Source organism: Callospermophilus lateralis, chromosome 2 (genome assembly GCF_048772815.1).
Source record: "Callospermophilus lateralis isolate mCalLat2 chromosome 2, mCalLat2.hap1, whole genome shotgun sequence".
NCBI lineage: Eukaryota > Metazoa > Chordata > Mammalia > Rodentia > Sciuridae > Callospermophilus > Callospermophilus lateralis.
In genome coordinates, this window is record NC_135306.1 from 71572415 (window position 1) to 71596712 (window position 24298).

Consider the following 24298-nt stretch of genomic DNA (forward strand, 5'->3'; position numbering starts at 1 on the left):
GTTAGCAACTGAGTTTTAGGCAAATGTGTAGGAAAAAAAATAGCATTTTTCTAGCTTTAGTGTCTCTCAGACTTTTTTGTGTTTTGATTTGTTAAATTCAATTGTAAGATTATTGTTGTCATGTTATTGTTTTGAAATATTTACTCTATTTCATTAAAATGAAGAATAGAAGGCAGGAGAATAGAAATGGATGGTTTGATAGCTTAATCTAATAGGGTTGGTTGCTAATGGTCACCAAAAGCAATATCAGGCATTCCACAAGCAAAAATTAGGTATCAGATCCTGGGAATACCAAGACAACGAACACATTCCCTGCCCACAGGGGTGGTATTGTCTACTTGGTCATGCATACAAACAGTTGTCATACAACATAAAAATCTCAAGATAACAGACGTTTTAGGTACATAGAGACATAATGGAGGAATAGGTTTACTGGAGTTTAATTTACTGGAGTCCTGAGAAGGCCTGGTAAACAGGACCAGTTCCCATCTGAGTTCTGTATAATCTGTTTAAAAGGAAAGGCAGATGGACATCAAAATTGCACTTTAATTGCTAACAGGCTAAACTGGAGAACTAATCTGGGACCCTTAGCCAAATGGTCTTGCTAATATGAAACCACAAATTTGACCAATTTACTCTGGGGACAGCTTGTTTTCTAGAGAGAGAAGTTATGTTTGTTAACTGGGTCAGCCCCTTTAATTCATTTCCCATTTAGCAAGCAGAGAAATCACCCCATGACCCTGGGGTGGAGGGAGTAGAAGGACATGGGAGGCTGAGGGGTATTTCATCTAGTGGAGATGCCGTGGCATTTCACTACTGACACAGTAGTGAAAATTCTAGATCCTGTGCCCAATGCCATGACACATCTCACTCCACTTGAATGTCCCACAGGCAATGAACTCAGCACAGTCAAAAGTTTCCCTAAACTTTCTTCCTCTGATCTCAGGGAATAGCATAGCCAACCCATCAAAGTCACCCCAGCCAGAAACATGGATATTTGCATTGTCAAACCATTTTCACCAGGAGCCCACATCCAGGCACACTCTAAGTCCTAAGCATTATTGATCTATCTGATACTGATCCCTTCTCTGTATTGCTGCTCTCACACATGAAGGCCAATCAAGCCTGGGTCATGTTCACAAGAATTTTCCAACTGTATTTTCATCTTGCCTCAAAACTTTGGTGCTCACCACAGCCTACTGAACAAAATATCTCCTAGCATAATGGAATTATCCCTCCTGATTAGATTTTTCTCTGCATACTTGCATTCTTATCAGCTGTGGGCCAGCACACAAAAGCCAAATGGAATTACTCTTTACAGAAACCAGCAGAGCTAAAAATGCAGTGTAGGTTAATGAAAGAAATTCAGTCTTGGAATTCAGACAGACTTGGGTTGGAATCTTGTCACATACTGCCTGTGAGGTGTTGGACAAGCAACCACCTCACTGTGTGTAAAATGGTACTATTTTTACCTACCTATCAGGCTTTGATAAATGAGATTACATGTGTAAATGATTAGCACAATGCCTAGCACACTAGGTGTTTAACACACATCTGCTCAGGGTACTAGCTCATAAAAACGTTCATTTGTTGGAGAGATAAGAAAACAGGAAAAAAGAGTCCTGATGTGGAATAAGAATCCTGATGTGTACATCAGTCAGGAGGGAAAAGGGGATGGCAGCAGTGTCCCCTGCCTGGGCAGCAGACAGAGGGATGAGAGCATGAGAACATGGATGGGCACCAAAGAAACTATGTCATAGCTCTTTGAAGGGCAGAGACCTTGGCAAAGCTCTATACTTTCTGTTGAAAACTAGATCTGTGGAGGCTCAGCCCAGCTTCCTCTTTGTAACTCACTTGCTCCTCCTTGAGAACACAGAGCATGTGCTTCATGTCTCTGCATCTGGGTTGTAGTAAAAGGAAACTCAGAGGTGAGCAAAGGATCTGCAGAAGCCTGGTGGGCCTGGTTGAGGAGGAGGAGGTAGCCATGGCCTGATCTCAACGCGCAGCCCATGGAAGACAGGCTGGCTGTTCTTTTTGTGTCATCAGTTGAGGTCCTGCCAGATATCATTGCCTCTTCAGTCTCTGTTTCTCTCCTGGGTGCCTTTCTGTTAGATACTAAATGACATCATCCTTATCTTTCACCCACATGTGAAATCTTTCATATGCTGGTAAAAAATGACTGATGATAATTCAGAGGAAAGTAGAAATGTACCTGACTCAACTCCTGTAATGCCACCTCCCCTCACGTCCTTCAGCAAACATGCTTCAAAAATCATACCTTCCTTCACCACTAGTTTTTACTGCATGAATTTTTTTTTTCAAACCAATGGTCTGACAATATGAATCACAGAGTTGTTAAGGATGATGAAACTCATTCGCCATCCTAGGGATAGAGTGTTGTCTTTCAATAAATAAATATCTAAGTGACAATTTATTTGTAATCACAAGAAACCCCAAAGGATGGAGTTATAATTTCAGGGAACAAAAAGTTCTGAAGTGGATATTCTGCATGCAGAACTCTTTTTAAAATTTATTTTTATTGGTACAGTATAGTTTTGGATAATGGTAGGATTTATTTTGGCATATTCATAACTGCACATAACATAATTTGCTTCATTTCAATTCCTGTTATGACCCCTCTTCTCTCCTGTCCTCCCACACCCTCATCCCTTTCTCTACTCTATTGGTCCTCCTTCTATTAATTTGTTTTTTAATTGGTGCATTGGAGTTATACATGAAAGTGGAATTCATTGTGATATATTCTATTCATACATGTACGCAGCATAATTTGGTCAGTTTTATTCTGTAAGTTCCTCCCCTTCTCCCTTCTGTTATCATGAGACTCCATTTCTTATTTCTCTCTATCTTCTGCATATGAAATAAAATATTTGATCCTTGACCATCTGAGTCTGGCTTATTTCGCTTAGCATGATGTCCTTCACTTCTGTCCATTTACCACAAAATAGCACAATTTTGTTCTTTTTTTTTTTTTTTGGCTGAGTAGAATTCTATCGTGTATATATACCACATTTTCTTTGTCCATTCCTCTACTGAGGGACACCTAGGCAGGTTCCATAGCATGGCTATTGTGAATTGTGTTGCTGTAAACATTGGTAACATGCAGAACTCTTTTGCAAACCTCTGTAATTCAGTCTCTCACTCCATCTATGTATAGTATTTGGCCAATAGTAAGTTCTTGATAAAGGTTCCTTAGATAAATGGACACATGAATTAATTCCTGGTGACTACGTAATCAAAACACCCTCTTTTTGTGGAAATGTGTCAGTAGCTGTGGACTAGAGCAGCTGCAGCATTAGAACAGAAATTATTCTCAATAGACAGACAGTATATAAGCATAGAACCCCAGAACTGGACAGGAATTTCTGTTCTTATTTTAAAGTTGGCTCTGGCTGTGGTTTCTGTCATGGATTTGGAAGGGAAGGTGCTTCCACTGTGAAAACAGGGTGCATTGACATGGAATATGAAGAGCAATTTGGCTAGCTAGGAGCCATTGCTATTTTAATCACTCCCAGATGTCTGCTGCTATAGTTTCTAGAGACGTGGAAGACATGTAGAGAGTGGTATGCCCTTGGGTGGGAAGGGAGGGCATGCCCCTTCTAGGACTCTCAATTCATGTTTAAAACCAGCCCTTCATATGCTACTGAGATGGATTTGATAATGCTTTAAAAAATTATATTCTTTAATAATACCTCTTTACAAACTTGGCTACATATGGTGCAGATAGGCAATTTGAAGGCTTTGTGAATAAACAGAATCTTACTCCTTTTTGGTTGTGATCTAATATTTATGGAACACAAGCCATTGAACATATGTCAAATGGTACGGATACCAGATGAACGAGCTGCCCAGTAGCTATTGTGCTAACCTACCCAGCACACCAGATGCTCCTTATACATCCACATTCCCCTTTCAGGCTATTTTTAGGGTTTCTTTTAATCCCATTGTTGTAATTATGAATCATATAAAAATGTTAAATTGTAATATTTATAGATGTGAAGATGAAGCCCTCTGAAATCTTTTCAAAAGATGTCCAGAGTCCTTTCCAAGAAGCCCTACCACCACTGGGGACCATTCAGGGTATAGATAAAGGTCCATGCTGGGTTGGTAAGGTATCATGTGTCCTTCTCTCCCTGGGAGGTTATGACACTAGGAGATACAAGTCTTAGGATATAAAGAAAGCCTATGAGGAGCTATATAGCACAGAGGCTGAATACATGGGATTCAAATTAGACCCAGTTCAAATTTAGATTCTGTCATTTACAAGCTATATGAACTTGGACGAGTTACTTAACCTCTCTAAGGCTCTGTTTCTTTAAGTATGAAAACAGGTACATTTGGGGATAGTAACTATTGCATCTTTGTGTGTGTGTGTGTTGTATCATGCTAAATAACACCTTCTCCCTGTTGCAATCAAGTTGTGACCTAACCAGAAATAAAAAAAAAGTGTAGGACAGATGGAGGTCAGTATGCCCCCTGTATCATGAAGGCAGACATTAAAATACGTGCAATGTCTTTTGGACAGACAGGATTCACAGCCAGAACTTTCTACCAGGACAGGCCTCCCCTCCCCCTCAGGAGGGAGAAGGGGGCTCCCCTTGTTGTCACCTATGCTCTCCTTCAGATTAGTTCCTGTTCTTCAGCTGGCGTAGGGTAGTGGAAAACAGCTGGAGTGTTACACCTGCGGATCCTCTCCACACGGAGTGAAACATCAAGAGGGTGGGAGGATCATTGCCCCTAGTAGCAGGAACTTCATAGAGCTTTAAAGAAGATTCTGTGGGAAGAAGTAAGTAATTACAACACAGGATCATCAATAAAACATATTGATTGATGTTATTACTGCAACCATTATCCTTAAGTGTCTGGATTGTGGCAGAGAAATAGAGTAAGGATCACTTGCTGGGCAAAACAGAGGGACATGGAAAATAATCTGTGTTGTCCCATGAGGAAGAAAAATAAACAGTTCAGGATATAACCTTTGGACTAAACCAGAGGCTGGTGTCTGTACTTAATGGATTGTGTTACTGTTTCCCTGGGACAGAAACCAGCATGAAGATTCAGGGAGGGTAGAAGGAGGCTGGATTTAACATCGTCATGGGGCAGCATAGATGAATGTGAACCGTGACGATGACATGGACTGGGGACTGAGAAATCCTGCCAGATCATTTCCTCCCAGGATAAAGATTTCTAGTTTTGGGCATTTGGCCAATCCATACATATTTGGTTTATTTTTTTTACTTTCTATTCATGCATTATAATTATATATAATAGTGGGATTTATTCTTATATATTTGTACATGCACACAACATAATTTGGTCAATTTCATTCCCTAGTACCTCTCCTTAGTTTCTTATTTTGAGGTTTGTACTACTTGTTGGGCCCCAAATATTCTTTTCAACTGAACATTAAGCAGGATTCTCCAGAGAAATATAACTAATGGGAGACCTAAATCTGTATGGAGATTCATTATATGTAATTAATTTAGGTTTATTACATATAAATATTTATGTTACATATATAACTTATTAATTAATATAAATAATAGATTTTATATATAAAAATTAATTTATTTCGAGGAATGGACTCACATAAGTATTTGCAGGCTAGAGGCCCAGGGAAGCCAGTGGAGTAATTAAGTCTAAGTCTGAGGACCTGAGAACCAGAGAATTGATGATGTGAACCTCAGTCTGAGGGCAGGAAGAAGTGAGATGAGGTGTTCCAGCCCAAGCAGTCAGGAAAAAAACTGGCAAATTCTTCCTCTTCCTTTTGCTCCATTCAGTTCCTCAATGGACTAGATGATGCCCAGTTCCATTGCGCCTTCCCAATCTGCTTTACTGAGTTCACCTACTCAAATGCTACTCTCATCCAGAAACACCTTCACAAACTGTGTGAACTCCCCATAGCCCACTCAAGTTGACAACACAAAATTAAACATCATAGATTGGATTTAGTTTTTCTTAACTGAAAAATGAAGATACAGGTGCAAGGAAGCACAGCACTTCGGTATTTACCTATAACTCTTTAATTACATCCCAGCTCTTGTTAATTTCTCAAGATTCTATGAGATTTTTCTAGAGATTTTATTTCTTGATAGCTCTTAGGGTACTAAAAAATAAGTTTGCTACAAATTTTGAAAGCACCAGTTGTAGAGAGCCTACATCCTGGGAACAAATTTTTACCCCTCACACATCAGATAGAGTACTAATCTCTAGGGTATACAAAGAACTCAAAAAGCTAAACACCGAAAAAACAAATAACCCAATCAACAAATGGGCCAAGGACCTGAACAGACACTTTTCAGAAGAGGACATATAATCAATCAATAAATATATGAAAAAAAAATGCTCATCATCTCTAGCAATCAGAGAAATGCAAATAAAAACCACTCTAAGATATCATCTCACTTCAGTCAGAATGGCAGGTATTATGAAGACAAACAACAATAAGTGTTGGAGAGGATGTGGGGGAAAAGGAAAAGGCACACTCATACAGTGCTGGTGGGACTGCAATTTGGTGCAGGCAATTTGGAAAGCAGTATGGAGATTCCTTGGAAATCTGGGTATGGAACCACCATCTGACCCAGCTATTCCTCTCCTCAGACTATACCCAAAGGACTTAAAAACAGCATACTACAGGGACACAGCCACATCAATGTTTATAGTAAAACAATTCACAATAGCTAAACTGTGGAGCCAACCTAGATGCCTTTCAGTGGATGAATGGATAAAAAAAATGTGGCATAAATACACAATGGAATTTTACTCAGCATTAAAAAAAGAACAAAATCATGGCATTTACAGGTAAATGGATGGTGTTGGAGAAGATGATGCTAAATGAAGTCAGCCAATCCCCCCAAAAACAAATACTGAATGTTTTCTCTGATATAAGGAGGTTGACTCATAGTAGGATTGGGAGGGAGAGCATGGGAGGAATAGATGAATTCTAGATAGGGAAGAGGAGTGGGAGGGAACAGAAGGCAGGGTATTTGCAAGGATGGTGGAATGTGATGGTCATCATTATACATAGTACATGTAAGAAGACTTGAATTGGGTGTCAACATACTTTATATATAAACAGAGATACAATAATTGTGGTATATATATGTTTTAAAAATTGCAATGCAAAAAAAAATAGTGTTACCTTAGATTAGGTAGAGGGAAGTGAAAGGAGGGGAAGGCAGTGGATGTGGGGATAAGAAAGACAGTAGAATGAAACAGACATTATTACTTTATGTATGTATGCGACTGTATGACCAATGTGATTCTACAATATGTATACTCAGAAAAATGAGAAATTATATCCCATCTATGTATGATATATCAAAGTATATAAGTGCATTCTACTGTCATGTATAACAAATCAAAAAAATTTTTTAAAAAAAGAAAGCACCAGTTGTTTCTTTTCCGTTTTTCCCCAGATCCCCCCTCTGACTTGAGCGCTATATAAACTTTATTTATGGCAACTTTCTAAATTCTTAATTCTTCCTCTAGAAATCATCATTGGAGGCATTTCCTCCTCTTCCTCCTCCATGTTTCCCTTCTTCCCCACTTCTGCTTTCTTCATAGTGGGTTTCAAAGTCTCACTACTAGGTTGGTATGAATGCTGTTGGTATAATGATGTTAAAGGCAACAAATTCAATTCTGTAAAGGTTCAAAGGCAACTCACTTGATCTCAAGAAGGTTCCCCATTGGCAAGTAATTATCTTCTTCTTTCACAAAGTGTAATGATTTTAAGTGGTTGTCAGAAAGAAGTTGGAAAGGAGCTGGGGAATGGACATATGATAATGTGGAAAAATGCTTCAGTGATGGGAAAAGCACAGTAAATGTGAGAAAGATAAATATAAAGGAAACAGCATCAGAATATGTCAATGTTCTGCATATAGAGAGGGTTTTTGGGTGCTTTTGGATATTTTTGGGAGGCGGTGATTCCAACCCCGACACATACATTCTAGAAAAGAGAACATACGACAAATGAGCATGCTTGCTATGAGGGAATGCTGTAACAGTTTTGACGAATCCAAGACAGTGCAGAAGGTTCCAATGTTGTCTCACCTGCTCCTCATATTTGCTAAGTGGGAGCTGAGATATAGCTGCTGTGATTAAGGAGAATCAATCTAATTATGGCTCAGGTGACTGGAAATGAAAACCTGCCAGAGCATTTTGAGGAAGCACATTTCAGAACACCCTCCTCCTACTACACATATTAAGCAAGCTCTTGAAATTGTAAATCTAATGATACCATGAAGTCTGTTTTGATGTTTAAGTCAATGGGCATTTCACAGTAATGGCTCCACAGTTGAGCAAGCCTATATTTGGTTAACAATTTAGTCTATTTAGAAGTCATGAAATTTCAAGAAAACCAAGAATCTGTCAATTATTGTGACAACTGAAATGTTCACTCCATGGAACAAAACAACAGGGCTTATGTCAGAACCATGACTCAACTTTGAAAAGTAATGTCATTTTGTTATTCCTCTTAGGAGCCTATCTTTTCCTTTGAGTTGCTCTTCACAGAATCTAAGAGGCTTTGTTGTTGGATTTTAGGGTTTGGCACAATATTCCGTCCTCTTTTATGGCTATTACGACAATAAACGAACGATTGGATGGATGAATTTCAGGTTGCCGCTGTCCTATTTTCTGGTGGGGATTATGTGCATCGGATACAGCTTTCTGGTTGTCCTCAGGGCGTAAGTTGCATTTGTCTCTTCGGAAGTGAATAATGATTTCTGGAATCAAATGGGGAATGAATATGAAAATGAGATATGATTTGTTGCCATTTCATGTCTAGAGGATGCAGGATCTGTAAGAGATGAAATGTAGTTTTAATACCAATAGTGATGTTAGATTATTGTATCCTCAAAACAAAAGGACTGAACATAAACATAAACCTTTGCCCATCCCACTGGGTCAGACTTATGAGTGCCTACCTATCTTGTGTTTAAGTACATTTTTAAATTGGACCTTTTTGTACTGCAAGGTGGGAATCAATGTTGCCAAGACAGGAAAAGAGCTGCTGACCATTTTTTTTTTCATGCAAAAAGGCTTGCAACTTGCAGAGAATCAGCTCAATAGCCAGAATCTGTTGTTCTCTGTTCATTTTTAAAAGCCAGAACAATCGCTCATCCAAAAACTTTAGCTGTGTAAGACAGAAAATATGAATAACCCCCAACGAGGCCATCATTATCAACTGTATAATCATATTTAGTCTGAGAAAAGGATTTATTAGGGTATGGGAAAAAATTTCATTGGGGAATCAATAAAACTGCAGTTCATTTTTTTCCTCCTGTCTGAAATAAATTTATAATATACCACTTAAGGATACTGCATAAATTTTGCACAGTTACTTGTGGCTATGAAAGAAAAATCCAATCTTTAGCTAATTTTCTGAACTTGCTTGAGAAGATTTGAAACAGCTCAAGCAAACTTCATTATTTGACTATAAGCAAGGTGAATGGACATTTTGCCTCATTCACCTAGGAATATGGTGAATGCTAGAGGATCCAAGGGGGATAAAGTACACGGTATTCTTAAACAGTGCTTTCTGGAGCAGCTTATGACAGGCTTTGTGTCTTTTCCCTGCCTTGCTTACAGGTTCTTCTGAAAACAACAACAACAACAACAAAAACATTATATTCAGTTTTTTCAAGCTCCTTTAGGACTTGAAAAAAGCTCATATCTAAGATATTTATCAACTTCTCCAAGTAAAATCAGAGATCCCAAATATAAAATATCTGATCAACTGATATAACACTAGCACATTTCAAAAATCTCAGACATTTTCTGCTCCTCTGATGATCCTGCTTTTTTGGACTAAAAACTCAGAGGTACCATTTCCATTATTGAGTTCTCATGAGCATCATTTACATGTTGGTTCTTTGGTCTCCACGGTCACTGGGGAAGACTGTCTTTGCACATTTCATTGCTTAGTTTCTTTCAGTGGGTGTGTGCCCAATTGGGCTCTCAGGTCACTCTGCCTAGGTTCAAATCCAAGTTCTACCATATACGTGTTTATAAGATCATCATCAAATTGCTCAATCACTTTGTTCTCTTGTTTTCCATCTCTGATTGAGGTATAATATACATGAGAATGAAATAAGTTAATAGACATGCCAGAATGTGAAAAGTGTACAACAAATGTTAACCATTTTATTAGAATTATAAGTCATAGGTTTACTGAAGAACCAAAATCTGAATGGTAGGAGGCCACATGATAGCCCCCTGCAAAACTGGGTAGTCAATACATTCATTCATACACTTGAACATTAATAGATTTTTATGCCTAATATAACAATTTTTTGCAGATAAATGTAAAGTCTCCAGAGCAACATTGTACAAGGCAAGTCAGATGTATGATTTAAAAACTTCTAGTAGCCATACTAAAAAATAAGGTAAAATTAATTTTAATTTTTAATAATATAATTTATTTAACCTGATATATCAAAAACATCATCATTTCAATATAAAATTATTATCAATTATTTTTGAGACATTCTATGTTTTTGGTTACTAAATCTGAAATCTGTTATGCATTGCACTAGTCACATTTTGAGTGCTCAGTAACCACGAGTTGCTGTTGGTGACCAAATTGGATAAAGTAACTCTAGAGAAGGTGAAAATTTTTCAAATTTATTTAAAGGTCCCAGTTAGAATAGCTGGTAGGAACCGACTCCACATTTTCCCCTTCAATGTTATGCATGTTATGCTCCCAAACCAGCCTGGCTTTAGCTCCTCCCTCTGGCATGTATCTTTTGTTTTTTGTTACTTGATTGGTAAGAGACTCTGCCAGTCATTGGACTATGAAGCAAGATAATTAAAAATCAGTGTGACTCCCACCCCAGCTCCAGGAACAATACTGGGTAGAAAAAGAATGGATGAGATATAAATGATTATATAGAACCCTTTTATCCTCTTTCTGTCTCTACATTGTACCCCAATCAAATACACTCTTGGAAGGAATACAAGTGGATTTAAGAGATAGATTACTGAAATTGAATAGAAGGGAATCTGAGTTCTAAAATCAGCTGTTTACTTTAGGGCTTTGTCATCTTGCATGCTGTTAATCTCAGCATCTTCATCTGCAAAATGGGGTACATATTTACTTTTAATTATCTTTTTAAAAATACTTTTATTTATTTTTATGTGGTGCTGAGGATCGAATCCAGGGCTTCGCATGTGCTAGGCGAGCACTCTACCACTGAGCCACAACCCCAGCCCTATACTTTTAATTATCTAATAGGGAAATTGGAAGGTAAAGTGAGAAAGAAGTCCAAGAAAATAGTTTGAGATTTTAAGATAAGGTGATTGAATTTGTTGGTCTGGCACTCTTCCAGTTTCAGCACTAAAAGCCTTGAATTCTGTTAATCTCCTCAGTCCCTGAGAATGGAATGTTGATCCCTTTAGTTTTAAGCCTCTTCCTTCTCTCTTCTTTCCTCCCTCCCTCCCTTCTGTTCCCACCTCCTGCTTTTCCTTCCTCCTGCTTTTCAATTCTGTGTATGTTCCTAACCACATTAGAAGTTTAGAAGTCTTCATACCTTGTCCTTCATACATTGTCCTCATCAGTTTGAAGTTTAATATCTCAGAGCAAAGGTGGATTGGTTGCAAAAACCTAATTGTTCCCATTAAAAGTGATGCTATAAGCTAAAATTTCTGGGCTTTCTTGTTGTATTTTACAGTAGCATAAACTACTAGAAACAGCTGAATGATTCAGAAACTGCATGTCTTAATGAGAAACACTTTGCTGCTTATCTTATCCCAATAGATTTTTCTAGGACTTTCCCTATTGCAGGGTTTCCTAGGGTTAGATATATATTTTTCCCTGTTTGAAAACAGCCTGGAAATATTAATATGCATAGAATAGACTCACAATGTCCTCAAATACTTTAATCGTGTCATGTATAACCTCCACATGATGTTCAAATTTGTTCCTGCAGAGTATCTTAGATAAATAATAATCCTAGATATAAACTGGATCCAACATGTGTGTATGAAATTTTTAGATTTGGCAAATGACAATATATTCACCCATATTTCTGAATCTATAATAATAACTATAATTTATATGTGAAATAAGAATGCTTAATGTATCAATATTGCTTTTTACCCTTAAATATTACAAAGGTACTATTATAACATTTCACAGAAATGAAATGAAATAAAACTCAGAGATACTACTAAATGGCATACCCAAGATCATTCAACCTTAGGACCTATTTGAACCTAGATTTTTCTAATTCAAAAAATATCTTTTGCCCACTACAACTTGCCACTTTCTGTATTTGCTGCTTCTTATATAGATCAAATTATTCCTCCTATCAGACTTGAATAGTGAGTTGAGTAGATAATAGTTAGTTATTCCTATATTAAGGAGAAAGTAAGGTTCAGCATATGTTGATGATTTGACTAAGCTCAGATAGCCAGTACTTTACAGAACTGAGCTTTGAATACCCTTTTTTAATTCCAGTCTTATTTTTCCTGGTTTTTGATGAGGATTCTTCTATGTTGATGACAACAAGGACCTGTTTCTAACTTGACTTGGGTGGTCCTTTTCAATTTTAAAAGTTTATACAAGCTTTTTCCTTGTCTACTATCAAACTTCTTTGGAGTTATATGGCCTTGATATGACTCATGTGCCTCCATATTTTATAAAAACCAAGACAATAATTAAACCTATCAAAACCAGGTCTTCTTCTTATATGACACCCACATCTCCCAAGATCACATTAGAATCATGGCCAACATTACACCCTTCCACCTGGATTTCTATTGCTTCACCCACTTTCTTTTCACTTCTTTTGTACATGCTTATTCAGATAGTGGTGACCTGCCTGGTACCCTGCCCAAACTTTTTGCATGACTCTTGACATCTTTATATGGAGTCTTAATATCAAATATGTTTTTTCTTCCTACCCTCCATCCTCATCATCAATTAAGCCTCTCTTTATTGAAGGAATCTCCCTCTCTTGTCTAAGTAGAGAAAAGCCTTATAGACCCCAGCATAATATTTTATTTCTCAGAATATTTTCTTTGCAAATTCTAATGATTGATATCTCAAATGACAAATTTTAGAACATAGTAGGCTTTGGATGGATAAATGGGGCTGGCTTACAGGGAACAATGTCCTGGCAGATCCCACAATTCATGATTGTCTCCTCTTCCTCAAATGACACTGGCCTTCTTTCAAAAATGCTTATAGCAGAAAGGCATGGAGGTATGAAAGACTCACAGTCACCATGTTCCATATCTCATTACTGCTTTGTTAACTGCATCTATGATTATGAAATGCAAAATGAAAAATTCTCCTCCTATAAACATGGACTAGGGACCATAGTGTCCAATGAATGGCAACAGGTTTTGAAATGAGATGATATGGTCCAAACCGAGCATGATGATAAGATGACAAGACAGAACTGAACTATAATAGCCTGACAAGCATATATGGTGTGTATAGTACCATGCACAAGTACTTATGCTATATGCATTTATTTAGTGAGGCGCTTTCCAGTGCTGTTTTCTTCCAAAATGACAATTCGAATATTTTTATTCATTCCTTTAATAACTAATTATGGAGTATCTACTAAGGGCAGTCTAAGGGAGCTATTTAGCATGAGGGGATTTAAAATTCTTGCTTTTATGGTGCTTGATTGGGGAAACAGATGGCAAACAAAATAGTAACCAATAGTGTGGTCAATATACTTCCATTTATATTTTTGTATTATCTTTCACAGTTAAATATTTGCCTTGGTTTCTTCTTTCTGAAGAATGTAATACATGCTCTTTCATGTCAACCTTGGAATAACTTTCTTTTGAGTATATGTGTGTAGTGATCTCATCCTGTGAACTTCTAAAGTTGTTTCCTGCCTCCATCTCAACCCTCCCGCTTTCCCCTGCTTTGATTTTAGCAGAGACTACATGATAGTTGACCTAGCTGGCTTAGGATTTATGGAGGCATGTGTTTAATTAAAAACCTCCCCATGTACCATAAAATAACCAAATGATCCTTGTGTATAAATGGAGCTGCAGACTTGTGGTCCAAGGCAAAAAAATGCAGTTTAAAAACTTTAGGCAACAGATAAACACAGCAATTGCCTTCTCCAGCTCCTCTAGAAAAGAAAATGATGCATTGAGATTGTTCTTCATGGATTAAAAAAAAAAAAAAGTTCAAGACTACAGCCTCTTTGAAAATGAAGAAATTTTCATAATTATGTACATTTTTCACTCTATAGATAAGAACCGTGCATGGAGAATTTTATAGCTATCAGGACCATATTTCATTAAAATGGTTACTGGGGAGAGTTAGTCTTTGGTGTCTCCCCCACCCCTTATCCCTTCTAGTGTTCTTTTTCTCATCATTTCCTCATGTCATATGTTCCCTGTTTGCCCACCCCATTAGGGTTCCCTTGTCTGAAGGTCATCTTAAGCTACTGGCCTTTGCAGTGATAAAGCACTATTCAGCCTTTATCTGTTGAGTGGAATTTTTGCCTAGAGAACCTGCCCATTGATTAATGACAGTGTGGAATATAAATGGTGCAATATTAATCAAGTAAATAATTTTCCCCCTAGGTTCTAGGTTACATCATAAGAACTATCCCATTTCAACCTCATTTGAACTACATAAAAAAGGCATTTTATATGGTTCTTCATTCCTCATGATGTCCTGGGTTGGACACTGGAGTAAAGTCCAACCAGACCTCTTGGCCTATCTCTCTGGTTTTACTACTGGATCATTTGACCAAGGTGTTGAACCTCAGCCTCCTCATCGATAAGAAAGAGAATAATTCTGACAGTAAAGACTTTGACTTCCTACTGAGACTTTGAGGAGAATAACTATGAAAATATGTGTCATTAAAATTTGCAAAGTGTTTAGTGGTGAACTGGTGAAAGGAATAATTATATTTTGACTTTGCATAACATGTTAGCCTGTATAAAATACATAAGCCTCCCTAAAGAGGGGCTAATGGTGGGGCAATCTAGATTTCCTTAGAAATGCCTGTCAACCTACAATGTCAGCATTATGTCATTATGCTCCTTTTGGTTCCATGTCACTAAATTTAGGAAACCCAAACATTGTGGGACTGCTTTTTAGTAGTTCACATAAAATTTTAATTTTGCTATTTATAGTGATAAGAAAAAAAAGGAAGTGGAGTGTGTGGAAAAGTGGGCTATAGATCTTCAACCACTGCAATAAACTTACAGTAAATGCATTTTAAATTCTCCAAACAAAATGACAACAACAAAACTTTAAAACATCACTGATTAGAATATATGTACCATTTGGAATTAGAGCATACAAAAATCTTGATTTTTTTTGTCAGCAGTTGTAGAGGAGTGAATAGAATTTTTAATGCACTGCATATAATCCCTTTTGGGGAGGAGACTCTAGGGAGAATTAAAATTTACCTAAGAGTTTCTTGACCTGGGTTAATTCATCCACTGGCTCCAGAGGGCCTGGGAACCAATTAGGTGTGGAAAAACATGGAAGTCTACATATATTTTTTTTTTTTCTGTGTAGGGGCAAACTCAGTGGTTCTCATTAGATTCTTAAAAGGATCCTTATCCCACAAAATGTTAAGAAACAATTCCACGATGTTAATGTGTCATTTAAAAAAATACAAAATATTTGTCTTTGAATACGTGTTTAGTTGTTAACATCATCAATGTGTAGTAAACTTTTAATCTTGAAGGTCTATAAAATTAACAGTTTAAAAAGTTCAGCAAACAAAATTTAAAAATAAAGCTTCTATTTTCTGGTTTGTTAGAACAAATCTGCTGAAAAACATGCCCTTTTAGATATTGCCTCTCTGATTTAACTGTGACTATGTCGCTTTGTCACACCCTCCCCTCCCCTCCCCCTTTCTTTTTCTATTCTGCTGCTGGGTTCAACTCCCTGTTTTGACAGGATGACCAAAAATATTGGTGACGATGGAGGGGGTGATGACAACACTTTCAACTTCAGCTGGAAGATGTTCTGCAGCTGGGACTACCTGATTGGCAACCCCGAAACAGCCGACAACAAATTTAATTCCATCACAATGAACTTTAGGGTAAAGACATGAACTCCTGAAGCATGTTTTTTTCTATTTCTAAAAGTAGCATTGAAATAGATAAAAAGTAGGGGGGAAATAAGCATAGCACTGGAGGCATTCCAGGCAGTCTAGCTAGTGAAGTAGCTCCATGGTTAGAAGGAAGATAAACTCATCGTTTCTGCCCACTGGATGTGGATGTGGTTTGCAGTATGACCGGGAGGTATTTTATGACCTGTGACAACATTATTATCCCTGGAGGAGTTTTCTTCTTTAAATGAAGTGATAAAAGAATTGTTACCTGGATGAAAAAGATCAATAATCAGATTCAGATAGTCTAAATAATGAAACAATGCTCACTAAATATTTACAGGCATGAGTTGGCTTAATATTCAAAATGACTCTAAAGCATTATTTTAAACCTTTAAAAAATTGTACTGGAAGAATCTTTAATCATGAAGGCTATCCTAGTATTTTAGAGTTTGTTGGCAAGAGGTTTCTCTTCTTCCTTTCATTTGACCTGGGTTTGTGGAATTCCAGATTTAGTTTACATCTTTATTTTTTACATTCCTGGGTTCATAAAGCTTTTCATAGCTAAGATTTTTGTTTGTTTCCTGGTTTGTTTTGCTTGGGTACAGGAAGCTATAACAGAAGAAAGAGCAGCCCAAGTAGAAGAAAATGTCCACTTGATCAGATTCCTGAGGTTCCTTGCTAACTTCTTCGTGTTCCTAACACTTGGTGCAAGCGGATACCTCATCTTTTGGGCTGTGAAGAGATCCCAGGAATTTGCACAGCAAGATCCTGACACCCTTGGGTGGTGGGAAAAAAATGAAGTTCGTCTCTGCACGTTTTTTATGTGCTTACCACCTGATAATTGCTATTTTGTGGGCTTTGTTTCTGTGGGGGAACATTATATAAGGCCACTCTTCACCTGTCCCTGCATCTTACCTTTGTAGTGAGCCAACCTGATTGCACATTTCCCACACTATCCCAGTTATATTTCCAAGTTTGTGCTATTTTTCGTTTTGTGATGTGGTGAAAAATTAGAAAAGGAAGAGATTGGGAAGCATATAGTTCAACCACTAGATTTTAGATTTTACAGATGGAATGAGAAATCTCAGGAGATTGGGTGTTGCCTTATGGTCACAAAGTTAGGAGAAGAGTCAGGCTAAGCACCCAGGAGTCTTTCTTTCAAGTTTAACGCTCTTTGCATGACCCCATGTTGCTTTCTTCAAAGATCCCCCTTCTGCCACTGAAAGATCCAGTTTCCTGAATTTTTGAAACAGCTATGATAAAGCCCTTGTCCCTACATTTATCTCATTGAAAGCATTCAGAATTCCTCCCTGTCTTTGGGCAAGTTTGGGCTTCCCAGTTTTTCAGGAAGCTCAATTGTTCATCTTCCTTCTAGAAGCCTTTCTTCTGCTGCTACTCAAGTGAGAAAGCCTGGGCTTTTTGCCAAGTTTGCCTTCAGAGTATCTGTCCACTCAGTGGTAGAGAAAGGAGGATAGAGGTAAATATTTAAAATCGGGAAATCACTGGTCATGAGTTGTTGCTGGGGCCTGTTTCCTCCATAAAATGTCCTTGTATACAATGTGACATCATTTTGAACTTGGGGATTTTTAAAGGATGTGCAGATTTAGATTGAGAGAAGTGTAGACTTCCCACACTGAAACTTCTGCAGAACTTTGCAGACCCCCCCGCAAAAAAATATATATATATACACACCTTTAAAAGGGATTCATTTCCTAGAAAAATCTTGGATAGCAAATGAAACAGTCTAATAAAAAATGATCCAAATTTAGACATTCTAGGTATTTTAGAAGTGGTAATAGTAGAGAAAAGGAATATTTGTGGAAAATATTTCATGGAAAAAGAAGTCATTAGATAGAGATTTTTTTTTTTAAACTTAAAACAAAGGAACACTTCCAAGCTTATTTAGTAAGTTTGCTTTCAATATTCTCTTATAATTGTAACAGTAAATATAAGCAAAATTATCATGCAGCTTTGGTTTATGGTTCATATTTATCATATATTCTATAAAAACAAACTATACTAAGGAAGGAGTGGTTGATTATCATTAAAATGATCACTCTTGTAAGAAGATGCTTGAGCCAGGTATGGCGGCACACACCTATAATCCTAGGGACTTGGGAGGCTAAGGCAGGAGGATCACAAGTTCGAGGCCATCCTCAGCAACTAAGTGAGGTCCTAAGCAACTTAGTGAGACCCTATCTAAAAATGCAATCTGTATACGGGGTAAAAATGGGAGTTCATAACCCACTTGAATCAAATGTATGAAATATGATATGTCAAGAGCTTTGTAATGTTTTGAACAACAAAGTAAAAAATAAATAAATAAATAAATACATACATAAATACATAAATAAATAAAAATAAAAAATAATAAAAGGCTTGGGATATAGCTCAGTGGTAAAGTACCTCTGGGTTCAATCCCTAGCACCAAAAAAACAAAAAACAAACAAACAAAAAAATGGTGTTTGACATTGATGTCCAATCCATTTTAGGGAACCCCTGTGTCCTAGAGGCCAATGAAAGAAATAATGGGGATTCATGAATAACTTTACAAATCTAATGAGACAAAATTTAAATTTGACTTTATGATTGCACAGGATCTGTTAAGAGTTTATGTTAGACTGAAATTATATCATGCTGATTTTACATTATGTCTTGCTGAGTTTTGTGTCTTCTTTATCATACTTATGAGACATTCTTAAAACAACAAAGACATATTAGCAATTATTTTCTAAATATAGTTTGGTAGTTATTATCATTTAAAGCATGGAGTCCGCAGGGGAAAAGAGGAAATGTTTAGTGGTGACAATAAGCCAGGTATTTCAGAAAGATAAGCATGAGCGTTTCCTCATTATGAAAGTAGTACATATTTGAAATTCTTTTCTTTGACTTAATTTAGCCTATTAATGTAATCATTAGAGTGTCAAACAGTAAGAGGGAGATACTCTGAATGGCACATTTTCTATTTTTTATATTTCCCTTTTTTCTCTTTCTGTCTCTTTCACTCTATGCCTTTCCCCTCCTCCATCTCCTCCTCCTCCCTGTCTCTCTCCCTCTTTCTTTCACATCCCATCCTCCTTCTCCCATGCCTTCTTGCATCTTCTCTTGGTTATGACTTTGTTAAGTCAGTCGTTTATTCTTGGAACTTTCTTGCCTTGGCTTCCATAAAATTATGCTGTGTGTTCCAAAAGTTCACATTCCCAAGATTTAGTATGTAGCTCTAACTAATCTCCGGGAATTCATCTATTCTTACTAATTAGTTCAGTAATGCTGATGATTTTCAAGTTAATATTCTCAGTTTGGGTTTCATCCTTAAGCAAATCATTTTCCATTTCCTCTGGAAATCTTATAGTAAAGTGCATCTCTGTAGCAGCATCAGTTACCATGAGAAGCAGTATGTGTTCTCTGGGTAGAGAGTGATGTAAATTGCAGGCCTCCTCATACCAGGAGAAAGATCATCACTACTGGTACACTCACTCTGACACAAATGTACATCTTGTGAATGTAAGTTGAATATTTTTTTGTTTGTTATTAAGATCAAATTCTAGATATGCATGAAGAAATCTTCTTTAGTCTTATCAAAGATGCAAGGAACTGAGCTGAAAAGCTTTCAGAATTCTGGAGGAAAGCACCAACGATTATTAAGTACCATTAACCTGTCCATTCCTCTCGTCTCCATGCAGATGAATATGGTTATGTCCCTCCTGGGGATGTTCTGTCCAACACTGTTTGACTTATTTGCTGAATTGGAAGACTACCATCCTCTCATCGCTCTGAAATGGCTCCTGGGACGCATTTTTGCTCTCCTTTTAGGCAACCTGTATGTATTTATTCTTGCCTTAATGGATGAGATTAACAACAAGGTAAGCCTTGTGTTTAGATTGTCCTTTACACCAGCATTTTGATTTCCCAGCCTCAGGAATGCCTGACATGCCTTTGGAAATGGTGCTATCTTTTTTTTGTTGTTGTTTTTTTTGTTTCCATCTCTTTGCTCTCTAGATTGAAGAGGAGAAGCTTGTGAAGGCCAACATCACCCTGTGGGAAGCCAACATGATCAAGGCCTACAATGCATCCCTCTCTGAAAATACCACTGGGCCACCATTTTTTGTTCATCCTGCAGATGTACCTCGAGGACCGTGCTGGGAAACCATGGTGGGACAGGTAATCCCACGAACAGAACTACGTGCAATCAGTCAATTGAAAAAAGAGGACAGTCAATATTTCTTCCATAAGTTTAGTCTATTTTTCATTGCTTATTAATAAAAATAGCTGATCACTTGAACTTTTTTCATGTGCTGGCTCTGAACTTCATGTGTATTATCTCATGTAGCCCTCACATCTATCCCTTGAGATAAGTTTTTGTTTGCCCCTTTTACAGTTTCATAGAAAAGAAGGAGAGTTTAAAATGATATAAGAAGTTTACTATTTACTGACATTCTAATAAAGCACCAAGTTTTAGATACCGGCTCTAATCAGTATTTAAATGTTGTTTTATTTAGTATTACTTGTTTGCCATATAAATAAGAAAAAAGCAAAAGTAGGTTCTTTGGGGATCATATATAAATTTTAGTAACTTCAATTTTTATTAGATACCTTTTCCATAAGCCTTAAAGGAAACACTATTTGTTTTCATGATGATTACATAGATGACCCCAGTCCAAGGTCAGTGGCATTTATCAGAGAAAAGAACTGATGTTTCACATGACTTCTGTGCAATAAGGAAAACCAAACCAAATCAGACCAAACAAAATCTTTTACAAACTTTTCTTTTAAGAATGTCTACTTTAGAGTCTCTTATTTCTGTACAGATCTAATTTATATTTTAAAAACCTATAATTTTATCTTCTTATAATTGACATCCCTCATGCGCATTTCATAAACTAATTTGGGACTTCAATTCATCACAGAGAAAAAAAAAACTTAAATATATTACTGTATGTCCTTCAGACGATAGTTCAAGGTCAGTAGTAATGTATTTTTTTGTGAAATTATTTGAATAACTTTCATAGTGTACTTACTTTTTATAAGATAAAAGGAAAATTGGGGAATTAGTATTTATCTTATTAAACTAAAATGATTTAAACAAATAGATATCTTCAATCTCAATATGATGCTCATTGGACTTAAGCTAATGGACTATGATTTCAATTGTGGAAAAAAATAAAATCAATGTGTATAAGGCTAGACATATATGATTAAAAATTGAGTACAAATTATGGTTTGAGGAAAGATTTTTATTTCACTTTACTTTTGAAGGTTTCAGGGATGAGATAAATCCCTGCCTTGTTAGTTATATGTTATTAGATTTTTGGTGTTCAGCCATGAACATTTCACACATGTTTAAAAAACATATTATATATGAAATGATAAATAAAATAACATTGAACAAAAGTTGGCAGCATTTAGAAGAGAGATATTTGTGATCCAGTGAGTGGTAGACAGAATAAATAACCTCCAAAGTTGTCCCTATCCTAGTCCCTGCAACCTGTTAATGTGTTGTTACCTTATGTGGCAAGATGGACTTCACAGATGTGATTACCTTAAGGATATTGGATTGGAAGAAATATTCTGAATGATGAGTGAACCTAGTAAGAATCATTAGTCTTTAAAATTCAAAGACAAAAAGGTCAAAGTCAGAAAATTGAGATATGGCAACAGAGGTTGAGTAATGTGCTTCACAGGTAGAGAAAGGAACCATGGGCCAAGGAATGGGGGCAGTCTCTAGGATTTAGAAAGAGAAGGAAGCAGATTCTCTCCCATATCTGCACTTTTAGATTTCTGACTTCTAGAACTGTGTGAAAATAAATCTGTACCATTTCCAGTCACCAAGTTTGTGGCAATTTGTTATAGCAGTCATTGGAAATAAATGCTCATGGGTACATGTGCTTTCATATTTCAAGGCTTTGTGTCATGAAATATGGTCATGATGCCTAACACAAGTCTGTTTTATTACATCTAAGCTGACCTCTGAATCTTCAGTACAAGTTTCAAGAAATGAAAAAACTAAGAAGTACAGATTTCACTAACTCAGATTTTGAGATGCTCCCTTCTATACATCCTAGAATGCAGGCTGGCACAAGAGCTAAGAAACCCACCCTCCAACCAGGCAAGCACCTAGTGAACAAGATTTATAAAATTAACTATAAAGAATAAGATCTGGAATGGCCACTTCTGGAGAAAGAAAATGGACAGATTGTATATGAATTATTGCTTTAGGAGATGTTTATGTTTCTGATGAAGAAATTTCTGTAATAGTCCCACACATAATGACTTAAAATAAAGGCAAAGCCATCGATTCAGTTCTTCTTCTTGGAGGCCCCTGGACCATGGTGCTTGTCTTGTCCTATAAAAGTCTCGTGTCTAGTTATTTTTCTTGCTTTTTCATCTTTCCTTACTGCCATTTGTATAGTTGGATTTCCTCTTTCTCTTTTGCCCTCCATTCTCCAAAGGAGCATTAAGCACATAAAGGAAAGTCTGCAGAGCCAGCAGGGCCAGCTCTGAACAGAAATGCTGATGTGTTAGGTGGAATCCACAGGAATGAAGGGAACACACTGGTCATAATGACTGAGCGCCGGTGTGTTTGGCCTTTATGAGATCAATATCTATCTGTACTGTTGTATCTGGAGACATCGCTATTGCTTAGTCAACTGAATAATGAAAAACATGGAAAAGGGGGTACATAATGGCAAGGATGTACCCCACAGGGTCATCGATAGTTCTGTGAGGAGATTCCATAAGTTCCTTTTCTCCTTCATGAACGCATTCTGCTTTGTTTCTCCTGAAGGATGCTGTGGGATTCAAAGCTCTCTTAGTTCTAAATACAGGTAATTTGTCTGCAGTGATTCCCAAGTTGTCATTTAGTCTCATCTCCAATGGCACTTGATAGAGAGACAGCGGAGCCTTTTGGGGGGACATGTGTTGGAAAACATTTACTGAAGTCTGCATTTTGGAGAAGGAAAGAAGTCAAGAGCTGGAAATAATGATGACAATGGCTAACATCTATTATATACATCAAATGTGACAAGTATTACCTCCTTGAATTTTTAAATTACCGTATGATACATGTCGTATTATCATTCTCATTTTGTAGGTGAGGAGACTGTGACTGAGAAAGGTAATTTCTCATTGACCTCACAGGAAGTCAATGCCAGGAAGCCAAATTTAACCTACATAGTCAGGGTCCTTGTTCACAGTGTGGACTCATTCTCTAGAAACAATCAGCATCAGGACAGATGTTCCCTGCTTGGAACCTCTGTGATTTGTGGCCCTCTGTGATATCCTTGCCTGTTATTTTGGCTTTTCCTATTAATGATTCCCTTAGATTAATTGGTCACAAAGGTGCCTGAGCAACTCAGTGTCACAGGTGTGAAGTTGTTCTGTGGGAAGCGTGGTGCTCGATACCAGGCTTGTGTGGAGGCCAGGTGTCCCATTGGATTAGCATGCTAGGAACTGGATTTGAATGGTGTCCTTGAGGTGGACTGCACCACCAATTTTGGAATTCTTCTTTTCTCTGAGAGCAGTGTTTTCCTTCTATGGTTTGTGAATTAGATATTTAAAATTTATGATATAAGGTATGAATCCTCCTCAGGCATTTTATGTAAAAGCTGTATCATTTCCTGGGAAAGAGCAGAATTTCAGCCCCTGGGATGAGGATGCTTAGGAGGATGTGGAGGACTTCTTGACCACTCTGAAATTTTCTTACCTGAACAAGTCTTCCTGACCTGGCAGTGCAAACTGAAAGTATCTCTCATAGCCTGCTTTTCATTCATGCTAGTTATTAGGATCTGAACTCAAAGTTGCCCGAGGAATGAAGGGAGAATAATCACAGGGAAAAGGAAAGTGATATCCCAAAACAATTTTAGGAATTCTTTATCACTCACTCTTCATTCATTCATTCATCCCATGTTTTTTGAATAGGCACTAAATACCAGACATTGTGCTAGATACTGGAGATATAAAGGAAAACAAAAGATGGACCAGTTCTCTGCCTTTATGAAAATTATAAGCTATTGGGAGTAAAGAGGCTCAAGTCCATGAATTAAATAATTACACAAAAACTGCAAACAGATAATAACAACAAAGCACCACAGGGATAAAATGCATGAAATCTGAGAACTTCTTGAGAGAGCTGCCCTAATGTGTAGTCATTGACATACACTGAGCCAAAAAGTATCTTAAAGGTGATTACTAGAGTGAAGGTCATATGCAAAGGCCCCGCGGCCTGAGAA

The 24298-nt window shown here is 37.2% G+C and overlaps 1 protein-coding gene across 1 annotated transcript in view; it reads left to right on the forward strand.

The window, feature by feature from the left end:
- Positions 1-24298, forward strand: part of Tmc1 (transmembrane channel like 1) — a 161402-nt gene that overhangs the window by 109901 nt on the left and 27203 nt on the right. The window contains exons 10-14 of the mRNA XM_076841505.2: positions 8563-8705; positions 15914-16058; positions 16676-16870; positions 19754-19933; positions 20070-20231. Of these exons, the coding sequence (XP_076697620.1) occupies positions 8563-8705; positions 15914-16058; positions 16676-16870; positions 19754-19933; positions 20070-20231 (825 nt within the window). The remainder of the gene's footprint in view (positions 1-8562; positions 8706-15913; positions 16059-16675; positions 16871-19753; positions 19934-20069; positions 20232-24298) is intronic.